Source organism: Larus michahellis, chromosome 1 (assembly GCF_964199755.1).
Source record: "Larus michahellis chromosome 1, bLarMic1.1, whole genome shotgun sequence".
In the NCBI taxonomy this organism is placed as follows: domain Eukaryota; kingdom Metazoa; phylum Chordata; class Aves; order Charadriiformes; family Laridae; genus Larus; species Larus michahellis.
This window is the reverse complement of record NC_133896.1, coordinates 93,081,625-93,094,768: the sequence shown is the minus strand read 5'-3', so window position 1 is coordinate 93,094,768 and position 13,144 is coordinate 93,081,625. Positions and strand designations below refer to the sequence as shown.

Genomic DNA, 13,144 nt, shown 5'->3' with positions numbered 1-13,144 from the left:
TGGACACCTCTCTGGCTTAGTGTGCACTTGCTTGTGGCGTGGACTTGGTCTATTTTCCTCTTTCTCAGTTGTTCTTGATATTTTATCCCTCCTACATTTTGTCTTATTGCCGCTCTGTACAGCTCTGATTTTGTCTAATCAAACAGGTCATTTGACTTGATTCTCTCTCCAAAAGGAGAGCTGAAGATCGTACTGCTGCTCCAGAACAACATCATTGAGTCGTACAACCTGAACCTGTCAGCACAAGTCCCACAGGCTGTCCGTGCATCCAAGATAACCATTGGAGGCCACCGCAGTGACGTCAGGACGTTGGCTTTTAGCTCTGACAACATTGCCATTCTCTCAGCAGCTGCAGAGTCTGTGAAGATTTGGAACAGGTACGCAGTCCAGTTGTGTCAGTTCCCTCTGCTCTATGTGTGTCAGTCTCCCATGACTCAGGGATGCTGTGTTCAGAGGGGCAGTGGTAAGGAAGAGGGGGCCATGGAGAAATACAAAATAGTGAATGAAGTAAAGGAAATAAATAGAAAACTATTTGACTTCTTTCTTTATTAGGGAAACTGAGAAGCTCTAGAGCTAAAACTGCATAATTAACTCACGCAGTTTGATGCTGTAAAGCAGCACTGAGGCTAGTTTAGTGGCAGGTATGGAAAGACAAATCTCTAAGCACAAAGGTCATACGTAGCAGTCAGGTAGAGACTTTATTTTGTTGTGGGTTTTGGTTTGGTTTTTTATTTTAATTTTTAATAAGAGGTACTAACTGTTACCCTAAATTAGCTACTGCCTGTTCTTAGGGAACATGTGGGTTTCTTGGCATCTTATCTGAAGGATCTAGTATTAGACTGAGTAGGCTGCTGTTTTGATCTAGCGTGTTGTCCCAGTGTTTCCTGAGTGGTGCTGATTCCAAGCTCTGTTTCGTTTTGAGCGTGCTATCTTATGTTCTTCTCTCCTCTCGTGAATGACAGGAATTCCTGTTTGAGAACAGGAGCTCTGTCCTTGCTCATGACAGCAATAAGTCATGATGGTGGACTGTGTAATGGCATGATTTTATGGAAAATGTTCTTAGCAGTAATGCTGGATAGCATTTGGGTGATAGGATGGTGGTGGTGTATCTTCTAGCCTCAGTGGAAAAGACAGCTGTGGGCAGAGGCCGCTCTGGAGCACGTCTCACTTAGTGGGCCAGATTTTGTGTGTGATGAGAGGTTTTGTGCTCTGCCTTTGTCCACAGATCGACCTTGCAGTGCATCCGGACAATGGACTGTGAGTATGCTCTCTGCTCACTCTTTGTCCCAGGAGATCGGCAAGTCATCATTGGCACCAAGGTAAATAGTGTCCTTCTGCTCTTCAGACTGCCCAGGTCTGGAAACATGTTATGAAAATGTCATTAAGGCAGCTTTACAGAAAATACATTGCATCTCCTGACCTGAAGCACTCTGGTTTAAGTGTAAAAACCTCTCTGACAGTCAGGTTCTACTCTGTTCCCAGACTCTTTATGTAGCTATTGTGGCTTGAGCTGGAGAGCTGGGGAGAGCTTTGGGAAGACCCTGATGGAGATCTGTGTTTGGCCATCTGTGTGTAACAGCCATTGAATTAAGTTGTTGGTTTGGGAGATGGGCATCATGGGGTGCTTTTCTATTCGGAGCTATTGTGCGTTGTGAAGGCGGAGGGACTGATTTGTCCTCTGTGATGTGTCTCCCCAGACAGGGAAGCTGCAGCTGTATGACCTGGCTTCTGGGAGTCTGATGGAGACACTTGATGGTCACGATGGGGCGGTGTGGTCTATTGCTCTTTCACCAGACCAGGTAACTCAGCCACCCTTCTAAGCGTCATCCGTTGCACAGCTTTTCATGTTGCTCCTTTCTATAGTGCTGTGTTTTCACTGCTGATGGGAGTATGGGAAACCCTCCCATCCTGGGAGGTGGAGGATGCAGCTGGTAGTGTTTAATAGTTCTCACACTTCCCTCTAGAAATGGGTCAGTACTACTAAAAAGAGATTTTATTCTTTTTTACTGTGTTCACATTTTACACGCACCCACTCTATTTGACTTTCACAGTTCAGGTTCATACTAGTTTCTGTGAACTTCTGCCTTCTTCTGTTTGTTGTGTATGCCTGCCTTAGTTTTCTTACATGGTCATGTTGCGCTAGAAGCTGCGCTGTTGCAGTGGAATTAAAACAATAGCAAGTAATAACCTGCCTGGCATTTATTTACTTCACAGCTTAAAACATACGGGACAGATTTTACCCTTTTTCTTGGTGTAAAAGCACTTAGTTGAACTGTTCTTCCTTAAGAAGGCTGCACATGTGGGGTGGTGGTAGGGTGAGTGCAATCCAGTAACAGTGAGAGTGTCAACTTGTCCTCAAAACACATGCACTTCATTACCTACGGCTGAGATGGCTGCTTTCAGTCCCAAAGTTTCAGTCCATGCCTTGATTTACGTTTGGCTTCTTTGTCTTATAGCTGCCTGCCAGAGCTTTTGAAATTGTTTTTGGTCCTGGTGGTGTCCTCTTAGATGTTAGTGCTGTGGGAATGGGGGGCATTTCAAAAAACCTCCTCGTGTGTTGATGATTCCCTGTCTGTAGAATTTTGCTATAACTGGGTTATAGCAAAACTGGTTTCACTATAATTTTATGGTTTTTCCCTGCAGCGTGGCTTTGTGACAGGAGGTGCTGATAAATGTGTGAAGTTCTGGGAGTTTGAGCTTGTGAAGGATGAGAGCAGCGTTCAGAAAAGGTGAGAAAATAAACCTTTCTAGAGTACATCCAGCTGCAGTATCCGTTCTCATTGATAACATGCTTTGGCCTTTGTTGTGCACTATGAAAAGTGCCCAGGACATGTTTGTGGAACATGTGGAGAAGAGCACGAGCTTCATGCTCTTTGATGAAGGTCTGAGCTTAAGCTGGGGAAGGGCACTTGCCACGTTCTGGTCCCTTGCTTGTGTGTGTGTGTTTAGCCTCTAATCACATGATGGGCATCCAGATCATTAAGTGGTAAATTTAGCAGTGAAGTTTATCAGCCTGCAGTGCTGTGCTTTTTTCCAGTTCTGTGTTGCTCAAGTCCTAGTGAGGAATGAGATGCTACGTGTTAGAATTAATTTGCTCCCAGGGTGCAATGTCAGAGTTGTATTCATGCCTCTTCCCAACTTGTTTGTTTGGGATAACGATTGTTTTTTTTCCTTTTCTTGTTGCCAGGCTCTCCATGAAACACATGCGCATCTTGCAGCTGGATGAAGATGTTCTCTGTGTGCGGTACAGCCCCAACCAGAAACTGCTGGCTGTCTCCTTACTGGATTGTACTGTGAAGATTTTCTACGTTGACACGCTCAAGGTGCAGGACCAAATGGGCTGTGAGGCTGTGCAGGGTGTGATGTAATTGTAGCCTGAGAGATCGGGAACGCACAGGAAAAGTGTCTGTTTATTGCAGGACACTAGTAAGAATCAAAGAGAGACTGTGCATCCCACTTCAAGTGCCTGTTTGCTGGCAAACTTGACAGAGCCATGGCTGGCCCGCACTGGGGAAGAAAAATCTGGTTTTCCTCTGGAAAGTGTAGAGTGAACCTGCAGACGGCGAGGTTCACTCTAAACCCTGTGGGCATGATGGTACTCCAGAGCTGCGAGGCACTGTAAGGCTGGGGATGGATGTGTCACATGTGGCATTAAATAGGGCATAGCAGAGGCAAAGCCCTGGGGGAGGAGAATCTTCCTTGTAAGCACGTGTGGTAGTTTTTCAAGTTGTGTATTAGCATGTGAATGTTAGGGAATGACACAAGACAGACCAGCACTGACAGGTACACAAAGAGAAACAGAGATAAACTCCATAGGCAGTGGTGATCAGCACCAGAGTTAGCTCAGCTTCCTTGGGTGCATCCACCCTCATCTCAGTTCTGCCATCATGGCCCTGCTGCGAACTGTGTTGGGTGCAACAATGAAAGTGGGGCAGTGCTAGAAAGACAGAGCTCCTGAGGTAGAGCAGAACTAGCCTGGAGCCTGAGATTTTCGCACATTGCTACCCAGCATGTCTGAGACATCTTTCTTCTGCTTCAGTTTTTCCTCTCTCTGTATGGACACAAGCTGCCTGTGCTGTGTATGGACATCTCCTATGTAAGTACCATTAGGGCTGTGCATGTGCTGCAGGTGGGACTGTGGTGATGTTGATGACTGTGAGAACCTCTGCTGGCATCAAGGCCTCTAGGATAATGCTTTTTTTGTCACTTCCTTGCTCCTCGCTTAGTCAGCAGTTTCTTGATAGGATACAGCAAGACCCCCCTGATGCCACTGTGCTCACTGGGAGGGGTCACGCAGTAGCAGTCCGGACAGAACTGACCTGGGCATTTTGTGAGTGTAAACCAAAATTCTGTGGGGGTTCCCTACATTCATCTTGGGAGGTACAGCCTGCTCTCTGCTGAAGTTACTCTGCTGAAGTGTGAATAGCATCCGAAATCTTCATTAGTGGGAGCAGAGAGCAGGTGCTGAGGTGGAGCAGCCTCTTCATGCCTGTGCATTCTTGGTCTGCATCTTGCTCTGGGGTGTCCTTGGAATGAGGCTCATTGGAAGCCAAAAATGTCAAGATATAGCTATGGTCTTAAATGCCTGCAGAGGTTCAGAAAAGAGCATGGGTGCTGTCAGTGAGCTGTGCCAGTACCACAAGTATGGGCCACCCTGATGAGAGGAGGTGGAGGGATCAGGAAGGCGTGTTTCAGGAGCCAGGTATCTGCCTACTCAGCACTGCTTTAGTCACTGGTTCAGCAGCGATTCCTCACAGGGCTGCCAGCCAGCTACTCAAACGCTCCTTTCTCTTTGCTGCTCTGTAGGATGGGACTCTAATTGCAACCGGCTCTGCGGACAGGAATGTGAAGATTTGGGGCTTGGATTTTGGGGACTGTCACCGCTCTCTCTTTGCCCATGATGACAGGTCAGTCAAATCCTACAGCATCTCTGGATTGTGGGCTGTCTTGATGTCCCAAGGCATTGTCATCCAGCAATGACCCTTTTGTCAAGCGCAGAGTGGGGGGAGGTCTGCAGTGTTCCCCAAGTGAGTGAATTTGAGCCTTTTTCCCTTCCAGTGTGATGTATCTGCAGTTTGTCGCGAAATCCCATCTCTTCTTCACAGCTGGGAAGGATGGCAAGATTAAACAGTGGGATGCAGATAAATTTGAGCACATCCAGACGCTGGAGGTAGGAAATTTTGGAGGCTGTTGAAAGGAAGCATTATCCCTGCATGAGCAGCACTTCCCTTGGGGGCTGGGAGCTGGGTGGTGTTCACGTCTTACCTCTTCTGTCCACCATGCAGGGGCATCACCAGGAGGTGTGGTGTTTGGCACTCAGTCCCAATGGAGACTACGTGGTGTCAGCATCCCATGACAAGTCCCTGCGCCTCTGGGAAAGGACAAGGGAGCCACTTGTTTTGGAAGAGGAGAGGGAGATGGTAAGAGCGTCATCCTTCCTGCCAAAGACAGCTTCCTGACCTGTTTTCTTGCCAGCAAGCAGATTCCTTACTTTTCACTGTGGAAGAGTCTGGCTCCATACTTGGCAGACTTGCTCATTACTCACCGCAGCCTGGTATTGAGGTGCCCAGGGTTCACTGGCATCTTTCACGTGATGGGACTGTTGCCCCAAGCTGTCTGGAGACGGCACTGGAGGTGTTGCTGGTGCTCTCCTGTGTGTCCTGCATTGCAGATGCCTGGCTAATACGCTCTCTGCTTTGCTTCTTTCTTGCTTCCCAGATTTTTCTGTCATTTCCTACAGGTCTTTTGTCTACGTTCTTTGAGCCTCTCTTAGTCTCTTGTGCTTCTTTCAACTCAAGTGTGCTTTGGAGACAGTTCAGCAGGTGGCTGTTGGGGAGTGATGGAGAGCACTGCTCCTGTTAAATTCGGTTTGTCTTGCTTTCCCCTTTTCCAGACGTGAGAGCTCTGTTCTATCTCAGTAGCAGGCCCCAGAGCTCAGGGATGCTCGAAGAAGCCCCTTTTACTCCTTTTGAGCATGTATTGTGAGGAATTGTAGGCTTACAGAAGGACTTCAACTGGAAGGACACGCTGGGGGTCTCTAGTCCAACCCCATACTCACTGCAGAATAACCTTAAAGCTATATCAGACTGCTCAAAAACTTGTCTTGATACATGAACATCTTGAAGGAAGGAGTTTTTTCCAGGCTGTCTGAGCAGCTGTTCCAGTGCTGAACCACCCTTGGGGTTGGTGGATGGATTTGTTTCACATATCCAATTGTAAATTCCCTTGGAACAGTTTGTAACTCTTGTCTTTTCACTGTATCCCTCAGAGGAGTCTGGCTCTGTCTCCCCTTCTTAAAGTAGTTCTCAAACCAGAGTGGGGTAAAGGATGTAGCACTGTGTGCAGAATTAGGAGTGGGTAAGAAAACTGCAATAAATGTTGTGGGTTTTTTTTTGTCCCAGCCTGTTTGCAGAGAGCTGAGGTGACCCACAGGCAGCATCTTGATGCCCGGTAGTTGATGTGCTAGGAATGATGGTGGTAAAAGAAAAGACAGAGACATCTCCTTTTCCAGATGCCAGAAAAGTGTGTGTTGGGTGAAAATTGAATAACATAGTGGGCTTGAATATACCAGTAGTGAATTACACACTGATGGAGTCCTGTTCCTGTGAGAGATGCCAGACAGTAGGTCCTTTCCTCTTGTAGGTTAGGGCAACCCAGGGACTTTTCTAGGCTTGTTTCTTCTGTGCTGCGTGGGAGGTCTGATACTGAATTGCTGTTGTCTATGTCTCAGCTTGGTGCGCTTTCTAAGGGCTGTTCCTGCATCCAGAGTAGAGACCTTGATTTCTTTCTGTCTGGGAGATTCCAGAGTTCTCTGTGGGTCTGGGACCAGGGACACGTGGGCATTTTGCACTGGCATTGTTGATCTCTGCTGATTTGTCCTGGTTTTGCAATGGGCTGCATGAAGCTGCAGGCTCCCTTGCTCAACCAGGCTGGAAGGGACTTGTACCCTTGCTTGCTGCCTGCTCACCTGTGTTAATATGTTGTGTTCTCATCTGCTGTAGCAACGAGAAGCTGAATATGAAGAGAGTGTGGCAAAGGAAGAGCAGCCTGTGGTGAGTTGCACCATCTGGGTGTGTGTCAGTCTGACTGTACAAAGTCTGGAATAACTATTTCTGTAAGAGGCATAGAAGAGGTGTCAGAGAGGACGATAATTTTGTTGCTTTAAGGAGGTGCAGGGGGGGAAGGTGCTGCTGGAGCTGTGGTTGCCCCATGATGCAATTGACTCTGGTACTTCCTACAGACAACTTTAGCAGAGCATGTGGGGCTGGCCAAATTGCTACACAGTAGTTGTGGGCACTGAAACCTTGCTGTGCTGTTGCCCGTCCTATCTCCCCAGTTCAGGTCCACACCAGCTTTGTACCAAGGCTGGGCTGCCTTCTGACAGCTGCTTCCAGGTCTGTGTGGTGCAGGATGGGTGGGGAAGCCTGATCCCTCTTGCTCAGATGCTCGGGTTGTGTTGCTGATCGTTTTGACACTAATCGGATCACTCGGGCTTTGTTGGCAGAACAAGAGGCGTGTTCACCTGTCTCCCAGAGCTCAGTGTTAGCACGGTGCCTCTGTTCCTGAGGAAGAGCTGTGCTCTTGGGAAATCCTGTATTTCCCCAGATAAATGACCAGTTTAGGGAATGGGGTTGATGTTCTTAGTATGGACTGTAGCAGGATGCAGGGTGTGCCTACATGTGTCAGCTGCACAGGGAGGGAGCTGCAAACTCTGTATTTTGTAGGTGGCTGGAGAGACGCAAGGAGAGACGGGGCTGGCAGGAAAGAAGACTATTGAAACCATCAAAGCGGTAAGATTGTGTGGGTCCACCAGCATTGCTTTGTGTCTTCATCAGTCTCTCAAGGATGGGGGCTGTCATGGGGTTGGAGCATCAGTTTGAAGAGGAGTAACCTGTGCTGTCACATAAAGGCAGATTGCTTCTGCCTGCAGGAGCAGTCTGTTCTGCTCCATGGCCAACAGGGAAGGGTCTCACTGGAGAGTCAGGCACCAGGATTTATTTCCTCTCCAGGTGTGAGGTTCCTGTAGCTGCAGCTTTCTCTGCCTGTCATGTGTGCGACAGGCAGGGCTGCTCTTGCCCTTTGGATTTTGCAGCCCAAAGGAGCCCAAGGCAGCTGGAATGTTCTCTAGGCATCAGGCCTCTCCCCGAAGGGGCTGCCCAATTCCGTGGGCATCTGTGGAAGGTGGAAGTGTATTGCAGTGCCTGTGGTGGGAAATACAGCAGGAAGGTTTGCGGGTGGGTAGTTTCATGGCTGCAGATATCAACAATCTGGTGCTCTTGTAAGTGCAGAGGAAATCCTTAATCTGAATAGTCAAAATGGCCCGACCCTGGCTTGTGCCTCAAAGGTGTCCCGCTTGCTGGGGGTGGAATTCAATGCCAAGGCAACAACTGAGGCTGCAGCAGAGAGCACCCGGGACAGTGGGGAGAATGTGGATGGTGTGTGACATCTTCAGGACATTCATGTGCTCAGGGTAGTGGTGCAATCTGGAGCAGTGTTACCTTTCCGAGCGAGATGTCCTGTGATGCTCTGTGTCAGCCCCTCTGCTTCCACCTCCATTTGTCCAGTTGGACTTGAGCTTTGCCTTGGCTTGTCTGGTGTCACTGATGTGCCGTTCTTGTGCCGCACAGGCTGAGCGGATCATGGAAGCTATCGAGCTGTATAGAGAAGAGATGGCAAAACTAAAGGAACACAAGGCCATATGCAAAGCTGCAGGAAAAGAGGTAAAAGACTGAGGAATGTACCGATCCCAAGGTGTGTTGGGTGTATCCTTCCAGCTCAGGTGGAAAGGCTCAGCAGGCAGATAAAGTCAGGACAACTGGAAATAGCAAAGATTTGCTGAAAACTTTTTTGTTTGCTGAACAAAATGTCACTGTGCTCCAGAGCACAGTTAGTGGTGTGTTCTTTCCAACAATCTTTATATTTAAAGTCACAGTAGGATGTAAGTTTTGTCCTAGGAGGGCATGCTGCTGCAAATTCATCCCAAATTCTTTGCCTTCATCTCAACACTCCTTTCTAAATAAAGCTCTATGATATAAGTGGGAAGAGTGATAATTAAGAGGTGGAAGAAAATTCATACATGTTTGGATTAGTCATATATATCTGAGAATGAGATTGTCTGGTGGTTGCAAATGAGGCCTTCAGTGATGTTCTGGGAGGGTAGAAGTGTGGGAATTGATGGAAGACACTTGATAAGAACTCTTTTCTACTGTGGGTTAAAGTTTTCTCTGTGAATATGCATTTGTACACACACGCACCTTCCTCATTCTAACCCATTCTGTGTTTCCAGGTTCCCTTTCCTGCCAATCCTATCCTCCGTGCTTATGGAAATATTACAGTAAGTGGGATGCCCAGGCCACAGGCTGTGGGCCATTCTCAGCTGGAGGGGGGCTGGGTGATTTGCTGTCTGAGACAAAACACGGGGTTGCTGTGGGGAGGGAGGACTACTTGGTTCAACTTGAAATGAAAACTCAGCACTTTTGCTTGTGCAAAGTGAACACAGTTTGGGTTTTTGTTTTTGTGGGTGCTTTGGTTTTGTGGCTTTTTTTGGTTTGGTTTTTTTTTTTTTTATTTTGCACGTGTGTTACGGAAGTTTAAACTCATCAGGGTTAAACATAATGCTGGTGGTAGCCATGACCTTATCATATACCTTATCATGAGCCAGCGGTTTATAGTATTCTCCAAGATATGGGAAAGCTAGTTCAAACCTTTCCTGTGCCTGAAGGCACACCCTTCTGTTGCCAGGAGGGTGCAGTTGCCATGCTACAGAATATTCCAGAGGAGCTGTGCCATCTTACACAAAATACCTGAGTTTGTGTAAGGTTTTATATGTATAATTTGTCTGTTTCACCAAGCTTTTTAACCAGTTTGTACAAGATTCATTGAACTGAATATGAGATGATTTAGCTGGTTGAATATAAATTAGATTTTTCACAATACTCTTCACCAGTTTAGAGTATCCTGAGAAGGCTGGGTTTATGTTTCGGGGAGGGAGGACTTCTCAGACTGGCAGCTGATTAAAGCTGAAGGGGTTTCCTCTTTGTTACATTCAGCTTGATCTGTCCATCTAAGATGTGATTGCATGTTTTTAACTGGGTGAAATGGACCTTAAGGCAACATGTTTGTCCTGGAATGTTTCTTGATATGCAGAGCTGGTGTCTTTCCTCTGTTACAGCCTTCTGCATATGTGCTAGAAGTTTTCAAGAAGGTCAAGTCAAGGTGAGTCCCAAGAGCCTTGTTGCTGAACAGGTTTGTGACTGAGTACTGAATTTCTGGGCCGGGGACTGGCTGGAGTCCTGGAACAGTCTCTTGTGCTGGGTATGGGCAGTGGCTAGAGAGTCTGGAGTTACTGTTCCTGGCAGCCTCTTTTGGAGAGTGCATGGAATTGGGGAATGGAAATTGTTCCTTCCGTGGGGAGTGTTGGATGAAGCTTGTGTATGCGGGTTAGCTGCTTGGAGATGTGAAGAGCAGCTTGGGGGTTCTGAGGAGGGAAGATTATGTGTCTGCTCCGTGTGCCAGATGATGTCTGCTGGCCTTGGCCCTAGTCTGGACAGCTACGCTGTGCTTTGTGAGCAGCCACAGACCAGCAGTGATGAATGCTTAGCACAGCTTTTGAACCAGAACCTGCCTACATGGAAGTGTTTCCCACTCATCTGTAGCAGTGCAGTGGCTGAGACAAATTCTTCTGTCCCTTTGCTTTCTCCTCAGTGAGCTGGAAGAGTCTCTCCTGGTGCTGCCCTTCTCTTATGTCCCTGACCTGCTCAGGCTCTTCAATGAATATATTCACCTGGGTGCAGAAGTTGAACTCCTGTGCCGAGCTCTCCTCTTCCTGCTCAAGTGAGTCTTTCATTTGCCCAGACAGATCTGCTGCTAGTCTTAGTTCAGTTGCTATTGCTGTCCAGAACCTGGATCAGAGGAAGCCCTAAGAGGGCTCTGGTCAGTAGTGGGCCTGCCAGTCCTCTGGGCCCCTCATGCTGGTGCATGTCGTGAGCTTACTTGGTGCCATTTACGTGAACAGAGAAGTACTCCTTGCTCTTGTGCTGAGTCAGTGCCTTGGGACAGCACAGAGCTGGGGAATACACTCTGTTTCTCGGAGCTGCAAAGATGACATTGCATGCTGTGAACACATGTAGCATAAGAGCGTGGTGAAAATTTGGGCTTTCTCATAGGTCTCTGGGCCTGAAGCTCTTGGGAAGCGCCCTTGGGAATAAAGAGGTGGTCTCTGCAGGAGATAAAAGAATCACTGCAGACCACGGTGAATGGCGTAGGGGAAGGCATTGATTGGATGCAGACTGTTGACATGCTCAGATGAGGTTGCTGGTTCTGGTTCCCCAAGTCTCATTGGTATGAAAGATCCTGCATCAAGGCTGAAATGGCACTGTTGACTGACACAGCGTCATTGTAAAGCCCATGCCCTCAGAGAAATCTTCCCCTTGAACCACTGTATGTTAAAGAGAAGCTTCAGAAAATAGCTTTTCCAGGTAAATCTGCCCATGCCTTTTATGTAAGGCTAGTCTGGGGAGACCTAAGTTAAGAAAAATCCTATGTCCAGAACATAGACGTTCAGGAGAGAGGCTTTCTGATGTTTCTAAGAACGATGCTGCAATGTATCACTGCCTCCTTTGTTCCCAGGATACATTTTGGGCAGATCACAAGCAACCACATGCTGGTGACAGTGATAGAAAATCTGAAGAAAACTACTATCTCCAGAGTCAGTGAGGCTCGGGTAAGTGTTGTACCCTCCCCTTTTCCAGGATATGGAATAACAGGTTATTTGCTCCTGTCTGGGAGCATGTGTTGTTTGGTGTCCAGTGGGAGAGCTGGTTGGGAGTCTGAGCCCATTTCACCTTCCCCCTGTGCAAACAGGCTGCCTTTTCCTTATGTTCCTGATGTGAGACTGCCCAGTGGTGAGCCTGTGCTCATGCTCCCTCCCTCATTTACTCTTCATTTTCTTTGATGTATGTATTTGGGCTTTGGCTCGCTAGTTTCTAAATACGTAGGAGGTAAATAAGCTCTCTGTTTCTCTTGGGCATTGCTGTGGGCTGCTAGTCTCTCAAATAATGCAGACTGTGCATCTTCCCAGAGGCAACTTCAGGTGCCTGCCAGCAACTTGTCTTTCGGAAAAAACAGTGGATTATAGCTGCTCTTAAGAGAGAACTGCGGGGAACAGAGTGCAGGACTGACTGTTGTCCTACTCAGATGAAGTTTACATTTAAATAGTGTTGCTTCATTTAAATCTGTGGATTGTCTTGCTTTCATCATTTCTTAGTAGTGGGTGGCCAGTGCAGGAGCCTCTGGCCCTAACAAGCTTGAGATGTGCCCAACTGTGGTGCTGGTCTGTCTCTACAGGATGTGCTGGGATTCAACATGGCAGGGCTCCAGTATCTGAAGAGGGAGATAGAGGCCAAGGATGAGGTGGCGTTTTTTGCTGATGCTACGGACCGTTTTGAGGAGAAGAAGAGGAAGAGGAAAAAGAAAGAGAAAGAGAAGATGGTTCTTGCAGTGCTGTAGCATTTGCTGCCCAAGACCCAAAGCACCTGGATGGGGTCATGTAACCTCAGTGCTGGCCATGGAAGTGTTCCTGTGGCTGAACATCTGTGGCGATGTCTGGTGACTGGGACCAAGTCTGTCCCCTCCCCATGTGGTATAACCCAGCATATAAACCCAACTGAGAATGGTTGTCTCTGAGATGAACTCGCTGGTCTGCTGCAAATGTATGCATTTGAACTATTTCTGAGGTGCCTGTCAAAGGTGCACCCACTTTTCCTCCAGTGGAATGCCTGTTAGAAATGGAGTTGATTTCTGCTGCGGAAGAGATCAGCTCATTCTGGCAGCGTTGACCCAGTGGAGTGAGTCCAGCACATGACCTGCTGGTGAGACCATGTCCTGTCCAGAGAAGGCAGCTGGCAAGATTTTATGCTGTTTTGACACCTGCTGGTGGTTTGTGGCACTGCTTTGAGCCTCTGGGCAAAGCTTCATGACTTCCACCAAAGTGTCAGAACTTGGTCTGCAGCCACTCGCTTTTTAGTGGGACAGGGAAAAACATGGCTGCACTCTATTAAAGACACATTTTTATATGCTTTCTGTGACAACTTTGTTCATGGAGTTTTGTCCTGATATTTCTCTAGTAAAGCCTCAACTGCCTTGC

The 13,144-nt window shown here is 47.6% G+C and overlaps 1 protein-coding gene across 1 annotated transcript in view; it reads left to right on the top strand.

Annotated features, from left to right (window-relative positions):
* WDR3 (WD repeat domain 3) overlaps window positions 1-13,144 on the top strand; it is a 21,175-nt gene extending 8,031 nt beyond the window's left edge. Inside the window, exons 10-26 of the mRNA XM_074593395.1 lie at window positions 147-377; window positions 1,226-1,319; window positions 1,698-1,799; window positions 2,644-2,729; window positions 3,188-3,323; window positions 4,040-4,096; window positions 4,807-4,907; window positions 5,059-5,170; window positions 5,286-5,420; window positions 7,002-7,052; window positions 7,725-7,790; window positions 8,628-8,720; window positions 9,287-9,334; window positions 10,172-10,215; window positions 10,705-10,833; window positions 11,629-11,722; window positions 12,346-13,144. Of these exons, the coding sequence (XP_074449496.1) occupies window positions 147-377; window positions 1,226-1,319; window positions 1,698-1,799; window positions 2,644-2,729; window positions 3,188-3,323; window positions 4,040-4,096; window positions 4,807-4,907; window positions 5,059-5,170; window positions 5,286-5,420; window positions 7,002-7,052; window positions 7,725-7,790; window positions 8,628-8,720; window positions 9,287-9,334; window positions 10,172-10,215; window positions 10,705-10,833; window positions 11,629-11,722; window positions 12,346-12,507 (1,741 nt within the window). The 3' untranslated portion in view covers window positions 12,508-13,144. The remainder of the gene's footprint in view (window positions 1-146; window positions 378-1,225; window positions 1,320-1,697; window positions 1,800-2,643; window positions 2,730-3,187; window positions 3,324-4,039; window positions 4,097-4,806; window positions 4,908-5,058; window positions 5,171-5,285; window positions 5,421-7,001; window positions 7,053-7,724; window positions 7,791-8,627; window positions 8,721-9,286; window positions 9,335-10,171; window positions 10,216-10,704; window positions 10,834-11,628; window positions 11,723-12,345) is intronic.